The 22,409-nt window shown below is 39.3% G+C and overlaps 1 protein-coding gene across 1 annotated transcript; it reads left to right on the forward strand.

Moving 5' to 3' along the window:
- Positions 1-4,431: 4,431 nt before the first annotated feature.
- On the forward strand, positions 4,432-22,022 carry alx4a (ALX homeobox 4a). Its single transcript, XM_042417590.1, has 4 exons — positions 4,432-4,787; positions 20,770-20,784; positions 20,928-21,036; positions 21,654-22,022. The coding sequence occupies exons 1-4, from the start codon at positions 4,432-4,434 to the stop codon at positions 21,972-21,974; spliced, it is 801 nt and encodes a 266-aa protein (XP_042273524.1). The 3' UTR covers positions 21,975-22,022.
- The last annotated feature ends 387 nt before the right edge of the window (positions 22,023-22,409 follow it).

The following is a 22,409-nucleotide window of genomic DNA, read 5'->3' on the forward strand; positions in this document are numbered from 1 at the left end:
TTATGTGAAATTAAATAAGATCAGCTTGTGGGCCTCTCTCCTTCCTGTTCCGCTTTCCGTTTTATGTTCATTTCCATTCCTGAACAAAGCCGTCTCTCCACGGTGTATTAATGCCCATCAAAGGCCTCAATCAAGTTGCTTTGCCACAGGCTAAAGCCGAACTGGAGAGGCTAAAGTTTAATGTTGTCAGTGCAGTGAGGATGTGGGCTCATGTCTCTTCCGTGTCCTTGTGTTTTCTTTTAACCCCCACATTCACAAATATCTCACAAGTCCGGTTGGTGGAGGCAAGGCAATCCGAAAACAGCACACACTAAAGGGCCATTTCAAGGTCATTGACTGTGACAACAGTCTTACTCATTGTGCCATCAGGACAATGTCTTTATGTATTTCACTGAGAAAGCAGGAAAATTCAGAAAATAAAACATAATTACACAGGGCTTCCTAAAAAATTAGTCACGGCTGTGAGTCAATAGACTCTTAGTTTAGAAGTATCCGGCAATGAGAAATATTTAAGAAGAAGCTGCCGACTGTCTGCTGACATTTTCTCCCCCTGACTGGAATACTGTGCTTTGTATTAGTCTTAATTAAACTTCCCTTAAATGTATTAACCATGTGCATTGTGTGCTTGTGTCAGTGTGTAATTAACAACAAGGCTGAATTCAATTAAATCTCACTTGTTTGTTTAGACTTTTCCCTCTGTGAACAGCTAAATTAAAAGTCTTAATTTAATTTTTAAGCATTTTTAAAGTAAAGAAATAATAATTTATCAATATAAAAGAACTTACAGTGATTAATCACAAGCAGTTTGTCTTTTTGCCGTCAATGAATATATTTATGCTCCTAATAAATAAAACACATAAAAGCTTTCATGAAATGAAATGAAAACCTGCTAAATGAAATTCTCATTTAACTCTTAATTACCACTGTCATTGATTTGAAATATTTTAACTCCTGTCAGTAATAGTAATGACTTCTTCCTACAGTCATTTTGCTGAATACTATACTATGTAAATACAGAAGTAACTTGTGTTTCTGGAGGAAAAATATGATGCCAGTGCTTTTTTTTCTCTGTGTGTGTGTTTTAATGCTCTCTTATTCACTGCAGGTGGGCCTACTGTCAGGGGGAAAGCTCTCCCTCGCTGTGCCAGAAAACTGACATGTAAATAACTCTTCAATAATGAGGAATACAGCTCTCTCTCTCTCTGACCATCCCAGGTTGTAAAAAAAGAGACCGCGCATGGTTCTTATAATAAAGCAATTACAGAAAGTAAAACTGGGGACACTTTTGTCTGTGAAATAAAGGGAGATCAAATCATGCTTGTGGCCAGAGCAGGAACCGCCCTCCAAACATGCCAGTGGAAATATAAAACACACTATATTCCATCTTTATTTACAGCAGTTGCAGACTTCCTGGAGCTACACTATAGATGAAAACAGATTAGACAATAATGAGGCACATATAGCATTCAGAATCCTGCTTAATGGCACTCTTACACTGCTTTATCTATAAAATTATTAATCAATTACCTTTCAGTTCTGGTGCATGGCGGTGAACATTAAGTCCTTAAACATCAGAGCGTTATTGTTGTGCATCCTGGAAATCACAAGAGTAACCTGCGTCCTTTCACTGAGTAGGTGAATCTGTGTAAAGGCTGTAACATTATTCCATTACAAGATCATTACCTAACATCAGCTCCCAGCTAAGAATAGCACAGACAGAAATATACTGTTTCAGCAGGTTTAAAAATCGGGTAAGTAATCATTAAGTCTGGTTCACTGCCATAAATCATGCTGCTGACATATGGCGAGAGAGTTCAAAGTAATTAGATATTTTGTTTGACTGTATTAGATGAAACATAAACTGTTATAAAGTCATTTCATCTTTCCCCTCTGGGACATTCTGTTTACAGCTGAGTGTGAGTCAGGTTTTTGGGAGCATGAACGTTGCATCAGATGTACAAGTATGGAAACCTTTCGGGGTGAAGGGCTTGATATGAAACCCAATCATGTAAATGGAGCAGATTTGTTCTCCTCTGTCTCCCAGTTGCTTTCTTTTTTTTTTCTCGCTCACACATGCGTGTTTGTGTGCATGTGTCCACCATGTGTGCGTTGCTGTATGAATATGTTTGTGTGTTTGTTTCATTATCTGCACACTATGAACTGTATCTGCGGTATAGCTGTGAGTCTTCCCTCCCCCCCACTTGATCTACTCAATTTCCAAAAAAGCTCTGTACATCAATGTGCACCCAGACAGAGTTACAAGGTGACAGCACATACAAGGGGGCATCACAGTACAGTACCTGCATGACCAAACAGAGAGGTTGAAGGTCACACCTGTAGCAGAGGACTGACCAAACTGTGTGCTGTTAATCTGTTATTTTGTTAATGAACATGTCAACAGTCCACAGAACATTTTAACATGTTTCTGAAAACACATTTAAACTCACTTAGAAGATTACATCCTACAAATGATTGTACTTGATCATTATTGATGAAAAGACAGATTATTGCACGAATATAAATTTTAATACATGTTTAGGCATAATTTAAACTGATGTGTATCAAATAACTGGGCCATGAAAACTCAGATATGTTTATGAGCAATATCAAAAAAAATATATTACTGGTTATTGGACTTGAAAGAAAACTGAATAATTGGAAAACATGTGCCTAATTATGTGCATAATTATTATGACATATTTCATGTAAGGCTTGTCTTGGCTGTCCTATTGTGGCTTTATCGTTAGTGGCATGACACAAACAATAACATAAACTACAATAGAATTAAATTACGATTTTTGTGCTCATTTTAAAATCCTTATTATTTTAACAGCGATAGATTGTTGTTATTAAATAATTGAGGATCCATTCACACCAGTGAGATTAGGTTGCTCATATGGGGGGAAACAGACTCTGAAACTGTGTAATATAAAACTGACATTAATGGTGGGATGTCGTCGACTTAAAGTTATTAACTAGTAACTTTACAATCATGTGTTATGTGAATTTCAAGTAAATAAAGTAAAGCATTATAAGCGGTAAAACAACTCAGGGCCTTTGTAACATTACTATCACAGGCACTTTGTGACTTTTTTTTATATTCTCAACTCTGTTCCCATTATTTCCTAGCTTGACCTGTACTATAATGTCTCCACAAGATTTGTTTTCGTTACTGAGAACACAGCTTTTCCACAGTCTGTAGCTACAATATCAATGTTCTGAACAGCTTTTCTGCACCAGATGGCTTTTCTGAGGCAGAAGTGTGAAAACACACGAAAAACAGGATTCAAAAAGAACTCCCCTCTCGCAGAAAACATGTTGCTGTGTCATGAAAATCCATATCGATCATGTAATTTTTTACACAACTAAGCATAAATTGGGATTTTTTATCTTTAATTTATTTCGGTAATAAGCACAGGCTTAATTTCCTTGAGACCAAATCTATTAGACAAGATGAAAAAAACAAGGAAGCTATAATGATAAAATAATCTAATCTAAAATAATTTAGATTGAAGTGCAGTGTAGAATACAAGTGAGCCTGTGCGCAACGATACGTGATATTGCGGTAACATTACTATTTTAAAATAGCCTATATTTGTTTACCTTCATATATACACCACATGATAATATTTCTTAATCCTATAAATGACGAGAAATTGGAGAAAAACTATCCGGTTCTGTGAGTGTAAAATGCTTTTCATGACAAATTATAAAACATCAGCGGATGAAGGAAATAATTAGTGTGCAAGTGTCTCGATAATCCGTTTCAAGTGATAATTAAATCATTAAGTTCTTATAAACTAACAGCCACTTTCATTCAGAAGCCACAGAGTTTTGCCAGAGGAGACTGTGAGGACACAATGGGCTGAGTATGGATGATTTGCCCTTGATGAACCATTGCGAATGAAGCATAAAATTGTGCCCTCTCCGCTCTAGTCAGTGCCATCACTCATAGGCTATATTCATATCCAAATTGCATTAATGTCATGTGTTAAGCCCCCCGCCCCTATTTTGTAACCTTTTTTTCTCTCTCTCTTTTTTTTTAAACTTTTTTTTTTTCTTTTTCAGCTAATAACCGACCTCACTCGTTCATGTCATCAGCACAATCACTTGGGAGAGGTCTTGAATCCAGGAGATCTGGGTCCCATCCTCTGAGGAAAGACGGGGTTTGTGAAACTCTTCTCAAACCTGAGGGGGAGTTTGGAGTGTTTGGTCAACGACAGTGGTTCCTGGAAAAGATCTGAATCGTTTTATAACCAAACCCAGCTGCGGTCTGGTGTGCGCTGCAGTCTCTGCGTGCATGTGTGTGTATGTTCATCTGTATGAGGTAGAGGAGGAGGGGGGTGTCTGCGCTTCCCTTTCCAAGAGAGAGAGAGAGTGAGTGAGAGAAAAGTTTGGTGTTTTTCTCCCCTTGACTCTTTTTTTTTAGGCATGAACGCCGAGACCTGCGTTTCATACGGCGACATGACATCCATGGATTCATATTATAGCCCCTCTGCAGCGCAAGGTAGGGATCACCAGACAGACCACTTTAGGACATTCCCAGCCACTGACACCAAATACAGCCCCACTGCCTTCCTGCCCAACAAAGGTCAGGCTTACGGAGAAAAGTCCCGGAGCCCCTTCCAACAGGAGTGCCAGTCATTGGATGCCGCAGCAGCTGGGCAAGGCACTTTCGGCAAATACCACGTCTTCATGCAGAGGTCTTCTTGCAAAACACCCCCCGAGGAGAGCAAACTGCACCAGGAGACCGGACACAACGGAGCGCTCATCCCGTGCTATGGTGAGTGAGGAACCCCCCACCCCTCCCCACAAAAAAAACTTTAAGATGATTTTGTTACTGAATTTTATCCCGAGACAAACATGTCAAGATTTGACGTTGTAAAGCTGTTTTCATCATAATGGAGCAATACGATCGAACACATGTCAAAATTATTATGAGTTATGCAACAAAAAATCACTGCAATCATTATCAGGATGTTTTCTCTGAGCTGCGTGCTACAGTTTTGTGTCTGAGAATTTCCTACATGGGCAGAAACTGTTTTAACTCTGTCAGTTATCGTCATTGCTCTCACACAATAGATCAGACTGGTTTGGAAGTTTTGATCGCGAATAATCGTACAGCTGCAGCAGCTGGTCTTTAGGGTTGCGTTAGCGCATGGACACAACTGAGGTGTGTCGGCCCTTGTTTGATCTTAAATTGTCTCTTTACTGTCTGGATGATAAGACCACTTATCCAAAACCATTTAAACGGGTTTGTTGCTTCTTATAATTCCCCTGTTTTGTTTTCTTCTTCGTGTGTTCTCTTAAAGAGGAGGGAAACCTCCTTCGTGCGTAAAAACGGATCAACAAACGTTTCTCTCTTGCAGCAATGTACAGGAGATCCCAGCTCTCGTCAACATGGCCCTGAAGTTATGTGCGTAACACAGTTAAGAAGGGACATAATCTTCCCGACTATCAGATTTTCCCTTTGGCCATCAAAATTAAATTAGGGCGCATTTAATGCGATAATCTACATTACAATCCTTAATATTGGAGCTGAGTCGCACAATTGAATTAACAGGTTTTCAGATGGCACAAATAGTGAGCTCCAAACTGATAATATTTTCATTTCATTGCTCGGTCTTATTGGCTCCAATTAGATTTAATTGCGCGGGGACGTCGCTGTAATGGGCGAATGATGAGGGTGTAAATAAAACTTTGACCCTCGTTTGAGAGACGGCCGCTTTGAAGCAGCATTAGTTGTTTTTTTGTTTTTTTGTTTTAACCTGCAAAGACCTTTTCCCTACACACTTCTGATGTCACATTGAACACTGGATTATCAAGATTTGTCTGCAAAAAGGAGGCGTAAAAGGTTTTTGGTGAATTAAAACATGGTCAAACGTTCAGCTGGTTTTGCCCTCAGCTGCATCCCTGCCTGCTCATAAAGGAGAACACACACACACACACACACACACACACACACACACACACACACACACACACACACACACACACACACACACACACACACATGCAAAGAAGACTAATATTTGATATAAGTGCGTCCTCTCTTTTTTCAATCCAGATTTATGTAATTCAACCGCCCATCCTGAAGGGTTTAAAAAGGCAGAAATGATGAGACAAACGAACAAACAAACAGGGTCTTTATTGTGTGATTCAAGCTGTTGCGTAAATGCTGATGCCTCATTATCATGTCTGTGGATTATTTCTAAGCTCGAAGATCAAATGTTGACACGTTTAAAATAATTGTATTTAAGACAATTCTGCAAAACGTCTTTAAGCGTCTAGTGTCAAATCGTTTTTTTTACTCTGAATTGAAAAGAGAAAATTATCATCCTGAATAAAATCATAAAGCCTGAGGGCTCTCTCTCTCTCTCTCTCTCTCTCTCTCTCTCTCTCTCTCTCTCTCTCTCTCTCTCTCTCTCTCTCTCTCTCTGCCTGTCTTTGCATACAAGTACAAACAATTTCATCTCGATACCTTGAACATGAAGATGATCCTCTCGTGAGTATTTTTTTTTGTGTTCAAATTAGGGTAAAAAACTAACTATTTGTATTATATTTTCTAAAATATTATGGAAATGTAGGCATATATAAACGGTGTACATGACCCCAAAAAGATATGAATAACCCCAACAAAGTGACAATAATAAGAAAAAGAAAAAGGAGAAGAAGAAAATAAACAAAATCGACTGAAGAAATGTTTTCGCTTTTACGCATGAAGCCATCATCCCTTTTTTCTTTGAATTACATGAGCTGCTTGTCCATCAGTATTACACCGAAACGCTTTAGTGGAAGTAGTTTAAGGATGTTATGACAGTTTCTGGAAATCGGCCTGCAGGAAAAGCCTTTATAGCTCCAAATATGTCAAGAACGTAGATCAATCTCTTTGAAAGCGCATACCGGTCTTTTATAATGGCTGTTAAGTTTTTATTACCTATTAACCTTGACATAGATCCGGTACAGCCGAGATGAAATTAAATTTTACTTCATGTCGTAAATAAACTGTAGTTATTATGTTGGGTAAACTGCCCCTTTTTGGACCACACCGCGAAGAAAGAAAATAAGAAAACGAATTTACAAAGATATTTCAAATTTTACGCGTCTTTCGCTCGACGTGAAGGACAAACACGTTTGTACGTATTCAGTCAGTAAGTCAGTAACATTAAACACGATTTAATTTAAATTCTCAACTTTTTTTGAGAGTTTTTTTTTCTTTTCGATTCGCCATCAAAGTAAGATTTCTGGAGTCAAATGTGTCACTACAGGTTGTTTACCAGGCGCTCTCCTTTAACGATAAGGAGACTCAAATAATGACCGGATTCACACTGCAGAAGACAGGAAAAAACATCTCGGAGAGCTCTGGCATTAATGCGAGTCAGATGTCAACTTCTCTGTTTGCCTTTATTTCCCTGCTCACGGTGACTTGCAGGCCCTCAGACACAAAAAATACTCCTTTGAGAACAGAGCCTGCTCAAAAGATTTATGTTTCAGCACTTTATCTCTGACGTAACTCTCATAACGGAAAGTAAAAGAATAATTCACATTCATGCGTAAATTACGCGCCAGTCAATAAAAACAAGAGCGAAATTCGTTGACACTGGTGGCTGTTGTCCTTGTGATTATGACAACCAATCTTTCTCCTGACTTCTACACCGCTGACTGGACATAAATTGAAGGGAGCAGTAAAATATGCTGAATTTACCAGCTGAGGAGAAAAAAATGATAAATGATTCCTGATGTTTTTATTGGAAAATGGTGGTGTATTTTACTTCCTGGCTCAGTGCTTTTATCAAACCTGTATTTTACACAATCGCCGGGTAGTTTCAAATGGTCAAAGAACGGCTTTGTTGCTGTAATTTGTGGCTGGATCCGTTCAGTCAAAGGTGATGTGATGACTGGTCTCAAAGCTGTCTGAAGGGTGCACGCTGCCAGCTACGCCAGAGACATTTTTGGCACATAGAAAACATCATGACTGTTTAATAAACATTCACATACATTAGAGTCACTGCAAACACAGTTCTATTGTTTCTACTCAACACATTGCCAATCATGTTGTTACATGAAATCAGCGAGGCAGCTCTTGGAGAATGGACAGCTTTTAGTCCGGTCTATGGAGCATCATAGTGACTGAAATTGAAAGAGAAATGTATGAGCAGTGTGGTCAACGTCAAAAAACAGCAAAACATATCAGGCAGATAAACTGACAAACTAAAAACTACACAGTGGTGGAAGAAGTACTATTTTCTGTAGTAAAAGTAGCAAATTAAAATACTTAATTACCAGTAAAATTCCTGCATTCAAAATTTTGAATTATATAGAAATGTTATAAGCAAAATGTCCGTAAAGTATTAAAAGTACTCCTTTTAATTTTTTTTAGTTGGTCATTTTTATCTTCTTGGGTATTTTAATATTTTCAATATCATATTTTTGAGCTGATTATGTTTTGCATGTAAAACCTCTAAAGTAGAAGAAGAAAGTAGCATCAGATAGAAATACATTAGTACAAGTAACTTAAAATTGTACTTAAGTTACTTTCCATCACTTTATTCAGCAGGTGTAGAAAAAGTCACACTGGCTGCCAAACAATAATTGATCCACTTATCAGTATATATAGAGAAAAATAGGTCCCTGAGGACGACTCAATCAGGCACTTCACAGTCCTAAAGCAGCCACCTACATGTCTTTGTGATCCTCCATAGACACCACATTTCTTCTTTTGATGTGTTCGTGTCTTCTCTCGGTGTCTGAGGGTGTTTGACCTTTAGCTCAGCTTGTCATCTGTTTGGAGAGAACTTCCCCTGTGTGCACAAAGCAGAGAAAATCCATTTGAAACCCCTCATTTGAAGCCTTGTAATGTCAACGCAGAGCTCTTTGCAACATTTGGAGTCCAGTTCAACATAGTAAACATTTAACTGCACCAATAAGACAAAGCATGTTACTTGTTGTTGCATGCGTGTTGAAATGTAGGCGGAATTGTAGAGGGATAATGTCTTTTAGTATCTTTTCTGTCTTTTACAGCGACAGTGATGTGCACTGCAATTACTTTAAAAACAAGCTGCGGGCATAATTTGAATCCATGAAAGGATGCAATTTATTCCAGCTTAAACCATAATTTAGTTTTTGGGCAAAGTGAAAATTTGATCCAGTTCTGCTGCCCTGCAAGGACAAATTAATTCCCTGCAGAAAGAGTAAACTCCAGCAGGACCAACATTCAGGTGTGATTGCTTCACCTTGTGTGATTTTGTCACTCTGTAATGAAGACCTCATCTTTTTTGCTTTTTTTTGTTCCTTCACCGCCTCAGACCTATATAGCACGACCATTTCAACCTCTCGTAATGGCCGTCTCAACTGATTGGTTGGAGCAGGGAGTAATGGGAACCAGCCATGCAGCCCAGACAACTGAGACACACTTCAGCAAGTCAATGACATGAGTGGAGGTGACAAGGACTCAGGATCATTTTACCATTTAGCTTAAAGTTTGGCAGGGCAATTTACATTAGGCTCAGTTTGCATGGACGAGTGAGAGCAGCAGGGCAAAAAGGCTCATGCAGTCCAGGACTTCCTTTGGTCTCTTTGTCACCGCTTCATGTAAACTGAACACTGATACAAAACCAACCGTGGAGGACTGCAGATCAGTTTTCACTGGTTTATGTCAATATAGAAGAGTGACCTTTTTGTCCAGTGCACTTAGTCTATTTTATTTGATTACATTTAAATTTCTATATTATAATATAATGGTGTGTATAATCTCAAAACCAGGGTATAAGGTTATTTAAGGTTTTTCAAGATATTTCCTTGTGTGCCAGTGTCTCAAAAATACTAAATTCAGTTTCTTGGAAGGAGAATATTGTTTTAGTACTGAGGGCTATTCAATATTTATACTCTTGACATGCTTGACTACTTAGCGCATGACCTAAACATCCAATTTACAGTAAGAGCACACATGAATACAGTACAAATAGATCTTAAGATTCCCTTAACATATGTTTTCAGACATATAAAAACACTCTGCTTTTAAAAACAATTCATGCAGATTGTAAGAAATTCTTAAAATTACATCTATTACCTCTCACTTTTTGATAAATACAAAAATCCATAAATGTACAAATATTACTGATTTAAAAAAGGTTAAATGCTAGATACAAGATGTCTCTTACTGAAAAACACTGGAGGCTTCAATTTTCCACATCAACCGTGTGCGGGTCGCCCTTGTGGCTTCCAAACTAGGTGTGATGTCACAAAATCTGCTCGTACATACACGTGTTAAACTCTGATTTCAGCTGAGCACCGAGAAACTTTCCCGTTCTAGTGTCAAACTCTGCACATACATCGTTCTGTACAGTGAAGCTAGAATCCAACTGAAGTTACAATAAGTAAAACACATTTCTGTGTGTAGGGAGACTTTTTCAACAACAGCAAAATAGTTTTCAGTGGAACTTGCTTTTTCTTGTTTTGTTTTTTTTGTTGTGGGATTCAATTTTCATTGTGTGATACTGACAGCAACAGGTGTGTGTTATTATGCAGTTTCATTGCACCAATTATACAAAAAATACTCCACCAGATTTGCTGGTAGTCGTTTGTTTCTCTATCTCAATGTTTCAAAACCTAATCTTCTGAATTTCCAGAGGTGAGGTTGGTAGATAGATAGGCCTCAGGCCAAGGACCATTTAATTAGATTTTGTTGGTGATTGAACAGTTGTATTTCTGCCATTTGACCATCATCATCATATTTCATCCTTACTTATGAAACTATCAGATATAGAGTTGTGTTTCCAAATCCAACAGGACTGTTTGTAGAGCAAAAGAATGCAACTTGAAAACTAAGCGTTAGGATTAATGTCTTTGGCTGGTTGAAATCGGGTGCATCATGTGCTCTCAGACCACTGTTTTTAGATCAGTTGCTGAATCCTTGGTAGGAAGATGTGATCGTGCATGTTGTTAAGTGAGTTTCTCAGCAAAGTATTTTTCATTTTATGTGCGTGCACACAAAAAATGTACGCTACCAACTTTTTCCCACTCGGATGGAATGTTCTCCTTCGATCAGACAACAAAAACATGAGATGAAGGAAATTCAGTTTTGCTCCAACGTCTGAGAGAAACATTTGGAAGAGAGCTGGTGGGAGGAAGAGACACACAGAGGGGGGAGAGTGCGAGGAAGACAAAGAGTGCGTGAGAGGTGATTTATCAGTCTTAGGCTTTATGGATTTTTTTTTTTTTTTTTTCATGGTCTGTGAATTTTGCACAGCCTGCTGTGATGGATCATCTCACTGCTCAGTCAGCAGAGTTGAATTTCAAAGTGAATGGCTACCTATCACATCTTCACAAAAAGACAACTTTTTGTTAAAAAAAAAACAAAACAAAACAGTAATATGCTGATATTTGCTGAGGTTCTGTCTGTTTCCGAATCACAGCAGACGGATGCATATGTATGGAAGTGTATGTAGAGTATGCGGATGTGTGCATATTGTCCCAAAATGTTTTATTAAATGTACCTGACACCACACTGTGCAAGTACAGCCATGCTATTCTTAGGCCATGTTATTTGTGCTTCCAAAAAGAGACAAGGTTAGATTTCAAGAGCAGAGAAACTTACTGCTTTGTGATAAGCTCTATTTTGCATGCAGCAGTGCAGACAGAGAGCTATTTCCAATGCTAGTCTCAATGTGCGGTGACACTATTGTTAGACAAAGCCAAAGGGCACCAAATATACAGTAGTTTTATATATCATATGTGTCATATCATTCTTGCCTGGGCTTGGCTGTTCAGCCCACTCAGCATCAGGCATCAGTGTCTTAGCCTGTCTCTACATCTTGCAGCCAAGCGAGACTCAAGAAGTATCCACAATTCAAAGCTCCATGTTACATCCCAATCCATATTTTAAGACAGGAAAACAAACTCACCCTTCTAAAGATGTACAAATAAATACTTTGCTCACACATTTCCTTTCCTACTTTCTCTGCTTTTAGTTAGACAACTTTTTTCTTTCCTTTTCAAGCTCTTCATCTCTTTTCTCTCCGCTATTTATGTCTCCCATTATTTGGGATATTTCTTTTTTTTTTTTTTTTTTTCATTATGAAGCAACATGTTGTTAATCTCTCTCAGTCGCCGTGTGGTGTGTAATTTATGGTGTTTCCTCTTAACACTGTGAGCTGACCCCAGTCATCCCAGTCAATAAAGAGGCAAGGAAGGTGCCCTGTCGCTTTACAGCCAGTTAAATTACACTTTGATGTTGCCCCCTCGTTTTCAACTGTGAATTAATGGCTGTCTGTACTGAATGTCTGACCCACAAGAACGTCATCCTGGCACTGGAAGGCTCTCAGGTTAAGTTATTCAATCAGTCTTTCGTCTGACTTTGATGTTAATACCATAAATGATATAGTATGTTGTGAAAATTATCACTAATATCGGATATTTAGCGACATACTCTTTTGTTGACCTGTTTTTCGGTGGTCAGGTGGGAACATTCACATGAGATAAAGTGAAAATTACCTCTCCACTTGTTCTGAAGCACTTTCGGTGTATCTAATTTTTACAGAGCAACCTCTGTGCCCGCTCACAGCTACAGAGTCTCCTCTCCTCACTGTGCACAGTAACTGGAACAGATGCTGACTGTTGGATCCACTGCAGAGAAAATAGAACATTCTGTGGTTTGCATGGCATATTCATCTCAATAGAAAGAAATGAGTTTTGGGTTAAAAAACTTGTGAGTGTGGTGGATTATTGTTGGGACCTTCTTGTGTTAAGACAGCACACGCAGGAGTGCAGGTGTAAGCTGAAAATGGAAAGTCTTTGTGTAATGTAATTTAACTCGGAGAGAAAGCCAGTTGTACTCGTGATCCAACATGTGTTTTTCACAGTCAGGCCTTCATGCCTCTTTCCACAGAGACTTTATCCTGACAGGCATTGTTTGCTATAAGACTTTCTTATGTTCCTCGTACATATGGCGTTCCCTGCAGGGGGGCACACTGCTGTTCACCTTGAGCAATGCTGGAGAGCCTTACAGCTACAGCAGATTGCATGGATAACAAGGAGGAGATTGTCACAATATCCCGTTCTTGCCAAAAAAACATCAGTGACATGCGATATAAACAACGGCCTTTGATCAGCAAGAGGCCTCATGATTTCAAACAGCCTGACAGCTCTTGCCTTGTGGGGACTGCGGGTGTCAGCCAGGGAAATATGATGAAATAACTAGAGTATTTATGCTGGGATAAAAACACATTTGCTCCATTCAAGACTAACAGGATGTCTTAGTCATGGACAGCGAGGCAATGTTGCGGCCGTTAGACCCCCAGCGAGGGTTCTGCCACCAAAACATGGCTCCACAGCTCGCGTCCATTTCCAGTGCTGTTAGACAAACCTCTCAGGAAGCAGTGCCTCAGTGTGCAGTGAATCTTGCATGACTAAATTACATATATAGCCGTTCTGCTCTGAAATATTGTCCTGTGTCATATGTGGTTGACAGAAACAAAGACCACTTCCATCCTTCCAGCTGGTGGGAGTTTATTCTCTCCTTGCAAAGCTGACTACAATAAAATAACATCAGTACAGCAATAAAATAAAAGTATATAGGCTGTGCTGTTTACCATTACTGTCGTGGGGTTTTGAACCTCAGTACTTTTTTTGGTACTGGTCGAAATGTGTTTGTAGCACAGAGTAACAAAAGCTGCAAAGTACAAAAAGCGACCATCGATTGCTTTCTAAGATTTGCACTTTCACGCTTTTTTCTGTATTTATTTATGCAAGTTTTTGTGTGGCTGCTTGTTTTTAGAAAACATTTAGAAGTTTGGCTTCTTTTCCTAAAGGGAAAAGGTTTTTGTTTCAGAGAAACATATACTGGATTCCACAAAGTAAGATTGAAAAAATAGTGTTTTGATATCATATTGGCACAAGTTTAAAAAAATAAATAAATCAAAAGATACTCAGCCTAAGTCATCACGTACAGTAGTCAGTTCTCAATAGATCCATAAAAAATACCAGTCCTTATCAATACAGTTACCATTCAATATGAACTTCTGTATTTCTTAAAAAGTGACATTTTGCCATCAGCCAAAAGCTTTTTGGTATTTTAGACATGATGATTAAAACTGAATTTCAACAATGGACATAAAATGTGTGCAGTGAAATACGAGTTGCACAAAATTATCGGTAAAAACAAAAGTGGAAGCTCACATACATGAATAGAATAAAAATAATATCAGTACATCAACACTGCACTTTTATATTGACAGCTTTAGAGGAAAAAGACATCAGACTGAAGGAGAAACCACTCATGTTGCAACAAGGCTAGCTTGACATTGGTATCCTACCTTGCTGCAATAAAATGCTGTACTTTTGCTGACCAAAAATAAAAATTCTATACAGCAAAATCATACTAACTCATCTTTACACCACTGTTTAACTTTTCTATCAAGTTTTAACACCCACAGCAGTAACAGAGAATCATTTCTCCTCAGCAAGGCTTATACCAGCAGTGTCAAAGGTCACATCACCAAAATAGAATAAATAAAATAAAATCTATTTTCAAAATACACACAGAGATAAATATAAATGTGTATACATGAAAAATAAGAACATAATATGTGCAGAAATAAAGAGGGATTTTTTAAAATGAAATATACTGTTTCTTCCATCACATGTGTTACATAGACAAACCACATATTAACCCATCCAGTAATAAAATCTAATTTGTGGGATCAATCCTCATCTAATGGAGAAAGACCACAACTTTCTTGATCTTTTCAAACACAATTGTGCCTATATAGAAAATGTCTTTGTATTGTAACAACAACAAAAAAGATGCAGTTGAAAGATGCACTTTTGTGTGTTTGTATGAGAGCGAGCGCATGATAAGCTATCCAATCACCTCACCTTGCAGCACATTACCCAACATGGCTGCGAGCTGAGGGTCATCGGGTGTTTGTGAGATCTTCTCTGCTGACTGAGTGCTGAGAATTGCACAGGGAGCTCACATGAACACACACACCTCCGGGTTCTAACCTGACAAAGTCTCTGGATGAGCACAGATGTCCTGAAAATAACTCCTAACCTCATGGTATCGCAGAGCAGGAAGGTGCAGCGCTGTGAGCCGCCACTAGACCGAGCCAGAAGACAGGCGGCTCATTTAACAGCCTGAAACTATGTCCTCTACACACTTTTAGCAATCACACCCCCCACAACGGGGAGTGTATTGATGCAAAGATATGTGTATAAACTGGATAGTTGAGTGAAGTGCAGCGGTGGGGTGAAAAGAACTGCCAGCTTAGACAAGAACACTGGCAGAGACATGGCTGTGGAAATTTATGATCAGAGAGCTGCCTGAGGTTTTACAGTTAAGCTGCAGCCATGAAGAAAAGCAAGTGTGTGTGCATGTGTGTGTGTGTGTGAGAGAGAGAGAGAGAGAGAGAGAAAGAGTATAAAGATGGGTCTTTCTCTTTTCTCGTGGTTAGAAATTACTACCTGGCAAATAAATTATGACAGTTTTACTTCCAGGTGACTTTGCAACCACATGATAGACCTCAATCACATGCACGACTGATAAACAGAGAGGTTGAGTGAAAGACAGAAGTGTGTGCGCACATGTGTGTGTGTTTGTCTTATAACAGAGGGTGGTTGGGGAGGGTATGCAGTAAAAAGCTGCAACTTTCTGTCAGGCTCAAATTATGACCAAGGTGTCTGTTCCCCAGCACATCACAGAATGATCTACGAACTACAACTGGATCCTGTAAGCAGCTAGTGATCCGGGCCATCCGTTACATGCAGGCAGATAGACAAACAAATCGACACACGTACTGAGAACTGCGTGCCGCCAACAGATTTCACAACTGTCTCAGAATTTCCTCACAAAGAGCGAGAAATTCCTTTGTTCCACCCTGTCAAACTCCATGAATTATTACATTGATCCAACAAATAAATTTTGAGTTATGGATATATTGCCAGAGCCAAGAGTGACTGAATATTTGAGTTGAGTTGAATAGAGGCACAGTAAAAATGTTTTGTCCAGGTGGCAATGGTGGTAAATTCAAATAAAACATAATATTTCAGCATTTATGTTCCAGCAGTAGTCAATTATGTTTTAACATTATTTGAATTAAAATCATTTTGAATTAAAATCATTTGCATTTTTTTTTACAAAATTTTCCAAAAGCCTTTCAATCACAATTGTTGCACTGCAGGTAGACAGTACTGCAAACAGCTAGTTTCAAAACTTTGCACGTGACATCAAAAAGAGGGAGTTAAGAATCTTTAAGGTCTAAATATGAGCAAAGTTCCACATTTTCTGTGTTGTATAAACCTGTTAAAACTTTGCATTGCAGCTTAACTCTTCACAGGTGAAAAACTTTTAAATATTAGCTCTAGGACATAATGCATTAAATCTATCGAATTATTATAATACATGTTGCTCACTAAAATGACAGGTGGTGTCTATAAAAGCCAAGTTATAACATTGCCTTTTGCTTTACATCATCTGTTGGCTTTCATACTTTCCTTTATTTCCACTTTCATCTTCAGGTAGGGGGTAACACATTCACAAAAATCTGTTTTGATTGAATCCTTTTAATCCTGAAAAAAAAACTATGAAAACAAAAATCTCTTTTTACAGTGTTTCATCTCCTTCCTTTCTCTGCAGGTAAAGACAGTTCAGGTCTGACAGACTCCGACTTGGCACCAGACTCCGACCACCCTGGAATGGACACCAGCTATCTGGCTGTGAAAGATCAGGGTGTCAAGGCGGCCTCTGATAGGCCGCCAGGCACTGATTTAGCAAGCCCTCTGGACAAAGGTGACGGTGGTGAAAGCAACAAGGGCAAGAAGAGGCGCAACCGCACGACCTTCACAAGCTACCAGCTGGAAGAGCTGGAGAAGGTTTTCCAGAAGACGCACTATCCTGACGTTTACGCCCGGGAGCAGCTGGCACTGAGGACTGACCTGACTGAAGCTCGTGTGCAGGTAATGCAGGAGACTTGACAACATTTTTACCAAATGCTGCTTAACTGTGCCAGCGGATTTAAAAAGAAAACACAAATCAACAAACATATCAGATTTCTTATAATAGATAATTTCTTATAATAATTTACAACCACATGCCTGTCCTATCAGCAAGTAAAAAATGAGCTCTTCATCACAGCAGAACAGACAATGTTTGAACAACACAACCTCGTGTGTCCTTCAACATCTGCAGCTCTGCAGAGATAACGTCACTCGCAGAACAACATGAGAGATTTATCTGGTAATGTGGGAGTAGGGAGGAGAGAGTGGGGGAGTGGGAGCTAACAGAGGCCAGGGGGCCCAGGGGGCCGAGGTTTGAGCTGCCTGGGCCTCATATGTTCGGTTTTAGGGGAGCAGACTTTCATCAACATGTGAGGAGACATGCTCCACTCTGTTGTGTTTCGATGGGATCGTCATCGGTGGGCTTTTTCTTTTTATCTGAGCTGTTTCGTTTCCTGAATTTGTGAGTTCAGTTCTGCTGGTATTAGTCGGGCCTGAGGCATACAGCACCCCTCAGACTGAAACCCCTCTAGTGACCTTTTGGCCCGATTAGCATACAATCCGGTCATGACTGCTGTAATGCATTCCAACACTGTTGAACAGAGAGAGACCTCTATTTCTATATGTGTGTGGTGTATATCTACATCAGTGTGTGTGTGTGTGTGTGTGTGTGTGTGTGTGTACCACGGACTACCAAAGCCCCTGGATTTTCTGTGTTTTTCTTTCATTAACATCCTGTTCAGACAAGAATGTGTCCCTGCTGTGGTCTCCAGGGTAGGTGTGAAACCCTTCCCATGAGCTTTGAGAAAGTTAGCGATTGATATTTCAAATCATATCTGACTTCTGAGCACTTTTAAGGCATGGGACGTACTATAGCTTTGCTCAAACTAATGCAAAATTCTGTGTATAGTTGCCACATTTTGGCTACATAACAGTTGTGTGCCAGTGGGATGAGATGAAAACCAAATCTTTTACATGACGAGCTGGAACAGTGACCAGAAAAGCTTTGCAGTGAAACACAGGAAGTCTGTGCAGCCGCGGGGTTATAACTCAGCCCTGAGGCTCTTAAGGTATGCTGCTCTGCTCTGCTCTGTTGCTCATACTATCACGGACCTGCCTGCTTCAGATGGATGCAGCTTTACAGCCATCGGCTCTCCCAGCGGCCCTCTTAAACACTCAAGTTAAAAAGATAAAAGACACGAGATGCCTTGTCAGTCAGAGAACAGGGCTCTGTATTCTATTCAGGTCATTCACATGCGAGAGGACTCGCAGCTCATGAATTCAGTGTCTGGAGTGAAAACCTTTATGGCTGCAGAAAAGTTTGCGTTTAAAATTTAAAGCACATATAGTTTAAATACTAAAACTAAAAACATTTTTTTGAACATTTTCTAGGCTATGTCTCTTCATTGACTCATGTTACTAACATAAAGAACAAGGGACTTTCAGCTGAAAAAGTTAAGGTCTGGAGTTGTTTGCTTTTTCTGTCTTTGGGTTTCAAAGGGAGAGAGTAAGTTCGGATCTGAGTCACATGCACTACGGATACACGGGAAGGTCGGAGGTCAAGGGTCAAGGGTTTCAACAACATCACATCTCTCAGATTTTGCCGTTGTTTTAGTCCAGCGAGCTCAGAGAGCTGAGATGCCATCTGCCATGTGGAGTTCACCATGCAAACACAGGTGTCCATATGACTTTATCAATCCAAACAGTTAATGAAAGATAAAACAGCAGGAGAGCCTGATTTGACTGCAGGATACGGTGGTAATAGAGAATCAGTCCAAGCTTGCAGAAATGATAAAATAGTCATATAGTAATTTCTTTCATTTTCTAAACAATGTGGAGGTGAATTATCTGATGGTGAGAAATCATGAAGACAATTTTAAGAAATAATAGAAAATACACTTTACCTTCCAGAGCCATTTGTCAGATTTAGAGCTGAAATGATTAGTTGATTAATTGATTAGTTGACCGACAGAATAAAAATCCCTATTTTTAGTCAAAAATGCCGAACATTCCCCAGTTTCAGCTTCTGTTGTGATAATTTTCTTTAATTTGTCTTCTTTGATACTAAACAGTCTTCTTTCAGATTTTGAACAAAACAAACCTGTGATTGCCACATTTCACTATATTCTAACATTTTTTAGACTGAATGATTAATCGATTTAACTGTCAACTTCATGACAGATGGAAAGGAAATGCAGAATATTCAAGCTGTAAACAAATCTTAAAAATGACAACTAATATTAGACTAGATTATAGTTGTTGAGTTTGAGTACAACACATCACCAATTAGAAAAGCATAAACTGATATCAAATTGCAGCACCTATATCTTTTTCTATCAGGCCAGGGAAATAAGAAATTATGTTGTAGAGGATTTTGGTGAAAATAGAACAAACTTACATTTAATGAACAACAACAGTGGTCAGAGGTGTTTCCATGATATTATTATTGGTGCTTTGGGGGGTGTTGGAAAACCGAAGCCAGGCTCAGCCTCGGATTTCTTTTTACTTTGCTTTGGAAGCTGACATGAGTGACAGCAGAGGCGGGTTATCAATCCTCTGAGCTGGTCTCTCACTTCAAAGTGTTTTCAGCCCCATACAGCTCTCCTGCTGGGGCCAGGTTGGTATTTCTCTGCTCTTTCTCTCTGGGGCTGTAACATAAATAAAGCCTCATTGAAAGTCCACCAGCTACTTAAGCTGTCAAGGTCTTTACCAATTACTGTCACGACGCAGTGTGTGCAACACAAAAATATGTTCTCCCTGTATAATAGCCAACAGACTCGGCACAAAAGATTGAGCAGATGAGAGTGGGGCAGCGGTTGGTAGTCGGTGACACTGTATATTAGGAAGACTTTTAATGTATAATTATTATAGAATATGTTTTTTTATTGGAAAAACACAGTGATCTTGTATGGAGTTATAGATCCTGAGTCAAACAGCACAGGGGAAGATGCATGAAAACATCAAGGAGAGAAGGATTATGATCTGTGTGCTTCTTTAATTTAGGAAGAGACAGGATCTGAAAGCCAGAAGCTTAAGACTTCAGGAAATTAAAAAGGAAAATGCAAACAAACCCCAGTTATAATCCCATCTCACTTTTCAATTTCCCATATTGCCTCCTTAGATTTTTAATGAAGTGTATGAGCAAAGAGCAGATACACGGAATATGTTTGTGCTGGTAAACTCATGCCATAATCAGTACAGTCAGGTAGTTACAGTCAGATAGTCAAGAGATGCGTATCAGGCATCAGTTTTGAAGAGAAGCATGCCAGTTGTAAAGCCCATCAAAGACAAATATATTTAGATTACTTTCACCCAGACTGATGGTAATTTAAACACAACCATGCTTTCAATAAACAACAGTTTCAGATTCGGATGATTACAGAAAACAGTCACAAGAAAAGCGCCCTGCTTTTGTCAGAGTGCAAATAAGCAAAGGTGAAGTGGTTTATATTTTGTTTTGAGGACTCAGATGCAGTGAAGGCTGCACATTGTTTACAAAAATTAGTTTCTCTTCCCTTTTTGTCTGTGCTTTTTTTTTTTATTCCTTCACTTGAACCTACAAAAACGTACATCTGTATTGTTTGTACATGTGTGCTGGTTCACACTTAGAAAAGACGTTTGCATATTTGATGTGCTGGGGATATCATTTTTGATCTTCAGCCTTTCAGTCTTTTGGCAAAACTGCATGGGACCATTTTTCCATTTAAAAGGGGAACTCAGATTTGTATCTATAGAAAAGTATTTCCTTCAGACTTGAGGGGAAGGTTGCTGTTAGAGGGTTTCGGAGTACAAGTCAAGTGAATTCTAAACCTCACCTTGACATAAGACCAAGACCACTGAGCTGGATGAAACTAAAGAGCCCCTTTTCTTTCTCTCTGATAAAATCACTAAAATTCCAATGTTTTCCCTCCGCAGGTGTGGTTCCAAAACCGAAGGGCGAAATGGAGAAAGAGGGAGCGTTTTGGTCAGATGCAGCAGGTCCGAACACACTTCTCCACGGCTTACGAGCTGCCTCTTCTGACACGCCCTGAGAATTATGCACAGGTACAGAATGAGTATCTCAACTCAAGTTTGATATTTTTTATTTACTCCAAATCACGTATATTTTAAGTCATTTCAACTTGCAGACTGAAAACTTGCTTGTGATCGCTTCATAATGAAGAACATTTAATTGCCCTCAATTTTTTGTCAAAGAAAGAAAAAAGTGATTGTTGTTTATTAATGCTGTTGCCCGCACAGAAAAAAATCATATATTCTTTTAGATTTCCAACAACTTTGCTCAATTCTTTTCTGGGACTCTGAAATGCAGATCAAGTCAAGGATTTCTTGAAGGCACCAACAAGGAATATTTTCAAAACAGTTTCTACTCATAACTGCATAACCATGCAACAATAACACAGCTGTGATAAAAACATAAAGACTCTATTATGTACTGAAACTAACTGGAAATCAATGACTGCATGGGAAGTAGAAAAGTAAAAATACAATAAGTTGTAGATGACGGGCCAAGCAACCAGTATAGTCTTGTAATTTTTGTAAAGATGCATTAGAATATGAATGAGCTCAGAAGAGACCACATGTCTGATCAGCTCAATAATGAGAAAATTATCACCACGGCTCCATCATTCTTGAACAATTTTGATTTCCTGTCATTATTTCAGATTCAGAACCCTTCTTGGATCGGTGGCAGCAGTGCAGCATCTCCTGTGCCGGGCTGCGTTGTGTCCTGTGACACCGTGACTCCCTGTATGACCCCTCACCCCCACTCTGCCAGCGGGGTGTCTGATTTTCTGGGTGTGCCAAGCCCCGGAGGTCATGTGGGACAGGCTCACATGGGCAGCCTTTTCGGAGGATCTCCTGGCATGGCTACGGGCATCAACACGTACGATCTCAACATGGACCCTGACCGCAAGTCCTCCAGTATCGCCGCTTTGCGCATGAAGGCCAAAGAGCACAGTGCAGCCATATCTTGGGCCACATGATGTGTTGATACCTGCTGGATAGGGGGGGGGACCTTTTTGTCCCTTGAGATGTCTAAGCCAACCCAGCATGGGGTGAGGGGGCACTAAAATCTAAAACTACAGGCAGCAGTGACTACTTTCATAAATGTTGCAATAAAATGATTATGCAAATGAAGATTACACAAAGAGATTTGGAAAGATAAGTGCTGTGTTTCTCAACGCCTCTGCTCTGTGGCGAGAAAGCATCCACAATGGGCAAGTGAGCTTTGTGGAAAGCTTGGTGGGACGTAATGCTGTACTGTAGAGCAAGTTACAGTGTAGTACTGATGATAAGCAAAAGAAAATGTTTAATTATTTCAAACAAATCCATGCACTTATTTGCTAAAATACAGAAAATTCTGTGTGTACAGTGCTTTCAGTGTCATTGTAGTTCAGGTGCTGTTTTATTCTTACTTT

This window comes from Thunnus maccoyii, chromosome 1 (assembly GCF_910596095.1).
Source record: "Thunnus maccoyii chromosome 1, fThuMac1.1, whole genome shotgun sequence".
Classification (NCBI taxonomy): domain Eukaryota; kingdom Metazoa; phylum Chordata; class Actinopteri; order Scombriformes; family Scombridae; genus Thunnus; species Thunnus maccoyii.

Excerpts from the sequence above, each read along its gene's own strand:
- alx4a (XM_042417590.1), top strand. The coding sequence starts at position 4,432 with ATGAACGCCGAGACCTGCGTTTCATACGGCGACATGACATCCATGGAT. Across the intron at positions 21,037-21,653 it reads GCCCTGAGAATTATGCACAG|ATTCAGAACCCTTCTTGGAT; the intron begins GTACAGAATGAG and ends TCATTATTTCAG.